The sequence below is a fragment of the Marmota flaviventris genome, chromosome 18, assembly GCF_047511675.1.
Source record: "Marmota flaviventris isolate mMarFla1 chromosome 18, mMarFla1.hap1, whole genome shotgun sequence".
NCBI lineage: Eukaryota > Metazoa > Chordata > Mammalia > Rodentia > Sciuridae > Marmota > Marmota flaviventris.
In genome coordinates this window covers 16,793,669-16,804,324 of record NC_092515.1, presented here as the reverse complement: position 1 = coordinate 16,804,324, position 10,656 = coordinate 16,793,669, and the positions used below count along the sequence as shown (strand labels likewise).

General features: G+C 39.2%; 1 protein-coding gene across 3 annotated transcripts in view; it reads right to left on the bottom strand.

Annotated features, from left to right (window-relative positions):
- Positions 1-315: 315 nt before the first annotated feature.
- Positions 316-10,656, bottom strand: part of Znf565 (zinc finger protein 565) — a 14,309-nt gene continuing 3,968 nt past the window's right edge. Inside the window, exons 2-5 of one of the 3 annotated variants that reach the window (XM_071605041.1) lie at positions 8,584-8,653; positions 4,950-5,076; positions 4,174-4,269; positions 316-2,283 (exon numbers count right to left, since the gene is read on the bottom strand). In XM_071605041.1, coding sequence (XP_071461142.1) covers positions 1,016-2,283; positions 4,174-4,269; positions 4,950-5,076; positions 8,584-8,592 — 1,500 coding nt within the window. In that variant the 5' untranslated portion in view covers positions 8,593-8,653 and the 3' untranslated portion in view covers positions 316-1,015. Of the gene's footprint in view, positions 2,284-4,173; positions 4,270-4,949; positions 5,077-8,583; positions 9,858-10,656 lie in introns of those variants that run through there. The other 2 variants (XM_027941283.2, XM_071605040.1) reach the window with 2 other exon arrangements.

Below are 10,656 nucleotides of genomic sequence, written 5' to 3'. Positions count from 1 at the left end.
ATAGACATGTGCCACCCTTTTTATTTTACTTTATTAAAATTTTTTTTTAATTGTCAATGGACCTTTATTTATTATATGCAGTGCTGAGAATCGAACTCAGTGCCTCACACATGCTAGGCTAGCACTCTTTATCACTGAGCCATAAACCCAGCCCACCCTTTTTGTTTTTTGAGACAGGGTCTCACTAAGTTGCTTAGGGCCTCACATGCTAAGTTGCTGAGATCGGTCACGAACTTGTGATCCTCCTCTCTCAGTCTCCTCCATCTCTGGGATTATAGGCATGTGCCACTATGCCTGGCTGATAATAAAAATTAATGACAATAGCTAATATTTATTGAACACATAAATGTACAAGATATTCTTTACAAGGCCTTATGAAAAATATCTGATTTAGTCCCCATGAAAGCTCTATTAGATACGTATAATCATCACCATTTAATTTTTTTTAACAAATAAAGGAAAGAGATCGCACAATTTATCCAATCCTACAATGTTAGTAATCAGTGGAATAACAACAATGTCAAGTAAGGTCTATACTATGACAAAAGACAAAAGGCACATTCACAAAAAATATATATATATATTTTTGGAGGTGTGGTCTTGCTAAGTTGCCCAGGTTGGTTTCCAACCTTTGGATTCAAGAGATCCTTCTGCTTTATCCTATGAGTAGCTGAGACTATAGGCTTGCTCCACTGTGCCCAGCTACAAAAATATTCTAATTTGATCAGTTTCTTTTTGTAAATCTCAGAAGTTTAACAGATTTTTGAGTAGTAACAGAAGGCCTTTCTACATTCATATTAACTTTTTTTTTCTTTTTTAAGCATATGTTCTCTGATGCTTAATAAACAGTGAGGCAAAAAGAATTTCCACATTTATTGAATTTTCTTCTGAGTTCTCTAATGTTCCATAATGAAAGTGACAAATCAAAGTTTTCTGACTTTAATTACATTAAAAATGATCTAATATTAAGCCAGGTGTGAACTCTACCCAAAATCTCTTCTATATCCTTAACACTCTAACCAGTATGAATTCGGTAGTGTTCAATGAGCTGTGAGCCAAGAACAAAGGCCTGCCCACATTCTCTGCATTCATAAGGCTTGATGCCAGGATGAATTCTCTGGTGTTCAGTAAGTTGTGAACTACGAATGAAGGCCATTCCACATTCCCTGCATTCATATGGTTTTTCACAAGTGTGAATTCGTTGATGGTGAGTCAGCTGTGAAACACGGATAAAAGCCTTCCCACATTCCTTACATTCGTAGGGCTTGTCACCTGTATGAATTCTTTGATGTTGAATAAGGTATGAACTACGACTAAAAGCCTTCCCGCAGTCCTTACATTCATAGGGTCTGTCACCAGTATGAACTCTCTGATGCCGAGTAAGCTGAGCGTGTTGTCTAAAGGCCTTCCCACATTCCTTACATTCATAGGGTTTCTCCCCAGAATGGATTCTCTGATGTCGAGTAACTTCTGAGCTATGGATAAAGCCCTTTCCACATTCCTTACACTCATAGGGTTTCTCCCCAGTATGGATTCGCTGATGTACGGTCAGTTGTGAATGCTGTCTAAATGCCTTCCCACATTCTTTACACTGATAGGGTCTAGCACCTGTATGGATTCTCCGATGAACAGTTAGTTGTGAGCCACGAATAAAAGCCTTCCCACAGTCTTTACATACATAGGGTTTCTCACCTGTATGAGTTCTATGATGCAGAATAAGTTGTGAATGTTGCCTAAAGGTTTTTCCACACTCATTACATTCATAGGGTTTCACACCAGTATGAAGTCTCTGATGTAGAATAAGTTCTGAAGTACGACCAAAGGCTTTCCCACATTCCTTGCAGTCATAAGGTTTCTCACCTGTATGAATTCTCTGATGCTGAACAAGGTGTGAAGCACGACTAAAGGCCTTCCCACATTCCTTACATTCAAAGGGTTTTTCACCAGTGTGAGTTTTCTGATGTTGAATAAGGTGTGAGCCTCGGCCAAATGCCTTCCCACATTCATTGCATTGAATCAGTTTCTTACTGGTCCTACTGTGCTGAGGTAGAGTGAGAGATGTGTGATGCTCCAAAGTGGGGATGTTTTCAAAGGCGATTTCTACTTGCTTGAAATAACACTCCTGATTTACTTGTCTCACAAACTGCCTTTTGCATTCCCAGTCTTCTTTAAAACTGGAGCCCTGAAGATCGCAATATTTAAGGCTTTCCATTACCTCCCAGTTGAATGACTTTATTTCAAAAATATCATTTTGTGGAAATGCCTCATACCTGGACTTCAAGTCTGAAAAACAAGAGAAAAGTAAATGTGAACTGTTCTCTTCTATAGGAAATAAAATTCTATAGTAAAATAGGAAGACAAAATGAAAATAATAACTGTAAAAAGTAAATGTTTTTATAAAAGTCTCTCAATTATTAAGCAATTTATTTCCTTTTTTTCAGTGCTGGGGATTGAACTTGGGGCCCTGCACATACTAGGCAAGCGGTATACCATTGAGCCACATCTCTAACCCTTATTAAGCAATTTCTAAAAAGCACAGGAAAGCACAAACATGATAAGAGCTCATATGGTACTAGAAGGGACAAGAAAACATTAAGCCAGGGTTCTCAACTTTGATATGGATCAGACTCATTCAGGAAGCCCTTTAACAATACAAATGTTCAAGCATCACCCTAGACTGAATTAAAATCTGCAGACTAGGGCCAAGGTGTGTGCATGTGTATGTGTGTATTTATCTATTTACTTATTTATTGGTACTGGGAATTGAACCCAGGATGCTTTACCACTAAGCCACATCCATTCTTTAAAAGTACTTAAAACTGCTGAGGCTGGCCTAGAACTTGTGATTCTCCTGCATCAGCCCCTTCATTTTCTGGGATTACAGGTGTGCATCACTGTAGCTGGCATCTATATTTTTAACTGAAATAAAATTCACATAACATAAATTTTCCCATTAAAATATTTTTTTCCAGGGCTGGGTTTGTAGCTCAGTGGTAGAGTACTCGCTTAGCACATGCGAGACCCTGGGTTCGATCCTTAGCACCACATAAAAATAAATAACTGAAATAAAGGTATTATGTCCAACTACAACTAAAAATAAATATTTAAAAAACAAAAACAAAAACAAAACATTTTTTTCCAGTGCTGGGAATTGAACTCAGAGTCTTATGCATGCAAGGCAAGCACTCTACCATTGAGCTAGTTCTCCGGCCCCCATTTAAATGTTCTTGAAATACACAACAGTGGTTTGTAGCATAATCCACTATCGAGTCTAACAACATTTCATCACCTCAATTAGAAAACCCATGCCCCATTAAGCAGTCACTCCTCATTCTCTGTTTTCTTCAGCCCTGGGAAATCACTCTGTGAATTTGCCTATCATGGACATTTTATTTTATTATTTATTTATTTTTGTGATGCTGGGGGTTGAACCCAGGGCCTGTGCATGCAAGGCAAGCACTCTACCAACTGAGCTATATCCCACGCCCCTATTTATTTATTTATTTAGGTTCTGAGGATTGAACCGAGGAGTGCTTAACCACTGAGCCACAACCTCGGCCCTTTTTTATATTTTATTTAGAGACAGAGTATCAGTTGCTAAGTGCCTCGCTAAGTTGCTGAGGTTGGCTTTAAATTCACAGTCCTCCTGCCTCAGCCTCCCAAGCTGCTGGGATTACAGGGATGTGCCACCATGCCTGGCATGGACATTTTAAATAGATAAGGCAGCTCTATTTTATTGTTTGTGTTTTTTTATTGTTTTTTGAGATGGTGGGGTTCATTATGTTGCCCAGACTTTCCTCAAATTGAAATCCTCTTGCCTCAGCCTCCCTGATTGCATGTGCCACTATGTCCTGCAACAAGAAGCAATTTTAAGAAAACAAGTTTTTCTAAGGCATAAAGACACTTGCAGAAAAAAGGATCTAAAGTACAGGTAAAAAGGCAGTCACGAGGGAAGAAAAGGGCAAATTCCTTTTTGAAATGGGACAAATGAGAGAAGAAAGAACAGTTGAGGCCGACAATGTCTTTGCTCTTCACATCTTAGTATCCCAGGCCTTTATTCTGCAGCAGGGCTTTGAGCACTTTCCAACAATGACTCAAGTTACAGTTACCAGTTGCCTCACCCATTGGGCTGTAATCCCTATGGTCTTTCCCACTAGATCAGCCCTTACTCACCTGGGTACCATGGTCCTGTCATATCATTTGCAAGTATCCATGGCTCTTTCCCTTGCTCCAATAAGGAAATGACATCAGGTTTAGAAATGGAAAGACCTGTTTATAGAAAAAGAAATAGGCCATGATGATACTGGTCCAAAATTGAAAACCAGTGCATCTGTTGCTATGGAATTGAGGAAATTGTAAGGAGGAAGGTGTGAAGGTTGTCAGGATAGTGACACATTTTTAATTCCACAAAATGTGGGATAATGGGATAATGGGACATAAATTCAGTCAGAAACTTGTAAATTACCCTAGAAATCCACAATGAAGGAGACTAGGAATTCCAGAAGGCTAGTCCTGAATTATTTGGATTAGATATCTATGGTTATTGTACTCCATTAACCCTCTCCTTCCCTACCCATCCATTCCTTGATACTAGTCCTTCTCTGTGCCAGGCCCTGTGCCCCACACAGCCTACTTATAAGGTCTATATCTTCCCTACTCTGGATTTCCCATGGGCTTGACAGATGAAAAGCATCAGCAGGTCAGCGGGCAGAAGGCTGAGTACAGGATATTTCTTAGCTCTCTCCCTCTTTCCTTTGACCTGGGAGTTCTGGAGGAGGCTACAGTTGCTGCTGGCTGGGCCCTTCTCTGTGGTTCTAGTTCTCATCATCTCCAATGGCACAGTTTGCTCTTTACTTCTTTGGGCCAGAGGTGGAAACAGATAATTCCCACTGCTGTAGTTCCTGGGTTCCTCGTTTCCTGTCTGTCCCTGTGTGATACGTTAGCCTTACCTAGTGAGACCAAATGACTGAAGTTCTCCAAAGTCACATCCCTGTACAAGTCTCTCTGGGCAGGTTCCAGGCACTTCCATTCTTCCTGAGAGAACTCTATGATCACATCCCTGAATGTCACCAATCCCTGAAACAATAAACCCATGCCTTACTAGTAAATTAAAGGACTTTCCCCCACTTTTTAGAAGAAAAACTTCAAAATACATTGCTTTGATAAAAATTTTTTTTTTTTGTGCCCAGAGGTGCTCTAGAGTATTTTGTCTTCCTCCCTCCCTTGTTCCTTCCCTTGCTCCCTCCCTCCCTCCCTCCCTTCCTTCCTTTTTATTGTTTGCAGTGCTGGGAATCAAACCCAGGACCTAACACATGCTAGGCAAGCATTCTACCACTGAACTATACCCTTTGACCTTCCTTCCATCTTTTATCCCTGGTTTGAGGTAAATCCCACATATCAAACATTATAATACTTAACACAAAAATACTTTAATACCTAAACTTTAGGCCAGGTACAGTGGCACACAACTATGATCCCAGAGGCTCTGGAATCTGAGGTAGGAGGACTGCAAGTTCAAAGCTAGCCTTAGCAATTTAGGGAGGTCCTAAACAACTTAGTGAGATCCTAAATAAAAAATAATAAGGGTTGGGGATGTGTCTCAGTGGTTAAGTATTCTGGGTTCAATCCCTGGTACAAGAAAATAAATTAAAAAAAAAAACATAAGTAAATAAAATAAAAATAAAGCTGTTAATAAAAAGTTATTGAGGATCCCCAAAGAACTTTTGTTATCTAGCAATATTACATTAGAAATTAAAAGTGAGAGGGCTGAGGTGTGCTCAGTGGTAGAGTACTTGTTTTGCATGTGTAAGATCCTGGGTTCAATCCCCAGCACTGCAAAAAAACAAATTAAAAAAAGAAAAGAAAAAATGCTAAAATGTATTTATTATTTAAACAATAAAGAATAAACCTGCTCCATGTTAACAAAAATAATATACATTTTATGAAAAAATAACTCTATTGTCAAAATCCAAAAATTTAGTGGCACTGTTTTATAATTTTTTTTTCTTTTGTACTAGGGATTGAACTCAGGGTATTCAACCACTGAGCCCCATTCCCAGCCCTATTTTGTATTTTACTTAGAGACAGGCTCTTACTGAGTTGCTTGGTGTCTCGCTTTTTGCTGAGGCTGGCTTTGAACTCGTGATCCTCCTTCCTCAGCCTCCCAAATCAGTGAGATTATAGGTATGCACCACCATACCTGGCTGTTTTACAGTTTTGTAACTTAATAAAATTACTTATTTTAATTATAATTACTAGTACATATTAATTGTACAAATTAACAGATTTCCATACATGAATATATTGTACTTGATCATATCCACCCTCCCTATTATCCCTATATTTTGGTATAAAAATATAGTTTTTATTATTTTACAATTTAGAATTTATCAACATGTCGGTATTTTTATGTAAAATTTCCAGAGGAAAGAGAAAAATATTGGATTTATCTCAAAGGTGCTCTTATCTGTATTTAGAAAAGGACTGAAAGAAACACTTTACTAAGTGAAATTACTTTAGGAAATTATATTTACTTTATAATATGTCTGCTTTCCTACTGCCCTTTCTTGACCTTCCCTCTCTCCTGTCTGGTTTCCATCCCCTTCATTGAGAGTCCCTCTTCTACTTTCAGGTAAATTTTTTTTTTTGAGTTTCCACATAAGAGAGAAAACATTCAATAATGTCTTTCTGTGACTGGCTTATTCTGCTTAACATGATTTCTTCCAGTTCCATCCCTTTTCCTGCATATAACATGGTTCATTTTTCTTTATGACTAAATAATACTCCATTGTGATATATACAATATATTATTTCAGTTACCTGTTGATGGGCATTTAGGCAGATCCCATATCTTGGCCATTATGAATAGTGCCACAATAAACATGGGTATGCAGGTATCTCTTTTATATGCTGACTCAATTTCCTTGGGGCATATACCCAGGTGTGGTATATCTGGATCATACAGTAGTTCTGTTCATAGTTTTTTGAGGAACTTCCATATTGTTTTTCATAGTGGCTGTACAAATTTACATTCCTGTCAACAGTGTATAATTTCCTTTTTCTCCACATCCTCCCTAGTATTTGCTATTTTTTTGTAATTCTTTTTAATGATGGGCTGAATAAAAAATAGTTGGACGCCCACTCCCACCCCCCACTAGGGATGGAACCAGGGCCTCAACCATGGTAGGTAATCACCAGCTAGTTTTATTTTGAGATAGTGTCTCTCTAAGTTGCATAGGGCCTCTCTAAGTTGCTGAGGCTGGCTTTGAACTTGCAATCCTCCTGTCTCAGCCTCCCAAGCCACTGGGTATGCACCACTGTGCCCAGCTGAATATATTCTTTGAAATATAAAGTATTTATGATTTATTTGCGGGGGGGGGATGGTTTACCAGGGATTGAACTCAGGAGCATCTGCCCACTGAGCCACATCCCTAGCCCTAATTTTTTGTATTTTATTAGAGACAAGATCTTGCTGAGTTGCTTAGCACTTCACTTTTAGCTGAGGCTGGCTTTGAACTCGTGATCCTCCTTGCCTCAGCCTCCTGAGTCCTTGGGATTACAGGAGTGCACCATAGTGCACCCTGAAGTTTATAATTTGTTTTTTGAGATGAAGTGACATTTAAAATATAAGAAGGAAAGGAAGCCACCCACGTCAATGGAAAAGATCAAACTCATTATCTTTGGCCCTACTGGATGATGGTATCATAAAGGAGGCTCTCATCTTTCTCTCAAGAGAAGACATTTCTGCTCCACTGGTGCTCTGGTGAGAGCATTACACACATATGTGAATGATGCTGGATAAGAGAAGGCCACTAAGGGAAATAGAGCACCATTGCTTGTTGAAGGGTTATGAAAAATAATATTCCTACAAGACAGGAGGGAGGGAAATTAGCCAAGCATCAAACCTCTCCTAGTAAAACCTTTCCCCAAAACAATGGGCCCTGAAGGAAAAGCGGATAGGGAACATGGGCTCTGGACCCTGACCGTCCCCCATTGCCAATTAATTTTTTTTTTGTGGTACCAGGAATTGCAGGGACTTGTGCATGTGAGGCAAGCACTCTACCAACTAAGCTATATCCCCAGGTCCTTGCCAATTAATTCTTAATGTAGGCATGGTAAATAGCAAAACTCTAGGAAACAGTGAATCTCAGAGGAAGAAAAAAAAAAACAATGTGTGGATATGAGTATGCACTCCTTGGGATCTGAGGTCTTATCATTTCCCAGTAACAAGTTTCAAACTTTTTACAACTGCCTTCTTGAGTTAAAATTTTAACCTGCACAACTAATTCCCTGACTGTCTGATCAGCACACCTGCAGTTTCCAATGATTAAATCACCCTCATTGTACCCTATAAAACTAAAACCCCCACTATAACCAACGGCCATTTTCGTTCCCTGAAAATGAGCCCTTATGGTGCCTGAGTGAATCTGTTGAGGTCTGCATCCCTCATTTTGCGCTTACACTTGTCCCTAGGATGGAGGAACTGTGAGCAAGTTACAGAGATGTTTCAGGAAAAAGAACACAAATGTTCATGTGATCTGGAGGGAAGAAATTACCCCAAGGATAGAACAAATTTCAACTTACCTGGGCCATGGCTTTTAGAACTGTTTGACCTTTGGTTTATCTGGACTCTTCTCCTGGACAATTACAGAGTCTTGAAAAAGCACAACAGGAAGAGAAGGAGTAAATCTCTGATAAACAGAGCTTGCCTCATATGTGTGAAGCACTGGGTTCGCTTCTCAGCACCACATATAAATAAATGAATAAAATAAAGGTCCATCAACAACTTTAAAAAAAACCCAAAACAAAAAACAATCTTACTTCCACCGTCCCTGCTCTGCGCTCCCACCAGAGAAGAATATCAAGAGCTATATTAATAAAACCTATTCCCTTTAAACACTAGTAAACCCCAAAACAGCAACATGGTTTTCAGGCAGATATGCTCCATGGAACCTGAGCACATCCATAAGAGAGACTGTGGCTGAGATAGTCCCCATCTAGTTGATGCCAATCTAAGCTATGAATAGGGCCTAATGTTTTCACCTGCTCCAAATCTTCATAACAAGAAGTTATGAAGATCATAACTCAGACTCACCCATTTTACCCTCTAAGGGATGAGGACAGCACCATTAGACTAGGAGCATAAAACATCAGTGTAAGATAAACCTTGAGTGCAAGACATTCCTAAATAAGGTCTTCCTAGCTTCTCTAGGCTCAACAGGCAAAACCTCTTGGTGCCTTAATGACTCTACTTCCTCCTTCCAAGTAAAAATGGGGCTACATCACTCATCACAGGCTCTGTCAAAGTTTCCAGCCCCAGCTGGATCCACCAGATAAGGAGCAAGAAAACTGCAGCAATACAGGGATCTTACATACTACCTACACATGCAAAGTACAGAAGTCAGTGGAACTAGTTTTAGAAGCTTCTGTCCCAGCACTCATTTCCCCTAAGCCTTCTCTACTGCTTTCCTATAGAACATTACTTCCTCACTGACTGTGAGGACGGCATTGGCTGAGTCTGGAGCCCCATGAATGATAAGGTAATGAGAGTTAGTATTTAAGGAAGGTATTAAGGCTGATTTAGGGGTACAAGAAATTTCCCATGGTTGGGGCTGCTTATAAGGTGACTAATCAATGTGTGTATGTTGGGGGAGCCATCAAGGAAAATTTATTTTTCTATTTAAAAAAATTTTTTTAGTTATATATGGACACAATATCATTATTTTGTTTATTTATTTTCATGTGGTGCTGAGGATTGAACCCAGTGCCTCACATGTGCGCGGCAGGCATTCTGCCATTGAGCCACAACCCCAGCCCAAGGAAATTTCTTGTAAGATGTAGGATATGAATCAGGGTCTAAAAAAAATCAGAAGTTTAATAGAAAATGGACAGAAAACATTGTGTTCCTAGTAAGGTAAAGTGGTAAAAACAGTGGAAGAAAAGTACAAGGTGTGTTTGTAGAGCAAAAAATAATGCAGAATGACTTGTGTAGTTTGGGGAAAGGCTAGTACTCTCCAACACAACTTCCTGTGATGGTGGAAATATTTATATCTGAAAATTTTCATATCTGTAAATATAGTAGCCACAAATCACAGTGTTACCAAGTATTTGAAATAATGCCAGTATGACTGCGTAACTCAACTTTTTATTTAAATTTAATTAGCTGTAGAATCTAGGGGCAGATAATCCTGGAGATGATACTGAGGACAAACAAGGGTACATGAATGAAATAGCTATCAGGGCAAGGACCAATGAGTTTCATCACTGCAACTAGCAGTTTATACAGTGTTCAGGGGACATAGATGACCAATATGGTTTGCTTATGTAAAATTTAGGTTCACACTCACTAATGAAATGGAAGGCAACTGAAGAATCTAAAAAGGGATCAATATGGCCACATTATTTCATTGGAAAGAAATATAATTGTGAATCGAAAGACCAGCTGGGAGGTGCTTATACTTTTTCAAGCAAAGAGGGTCTGACCCAGGATAATGGCAATAGAAACAAGAAGTGGAAGGAGAAGGAGGGATTCAAGATGTAAACAAGATGTAAAATCAACAGGCTTTTTTCTTTTTCTTTCTTTTTATTTTTTGTGTGTGCCAGGGATTGAATCCAGTGGTGCTTAACTACTGAGCCCCAGCCCCAGCCCATTTTTGT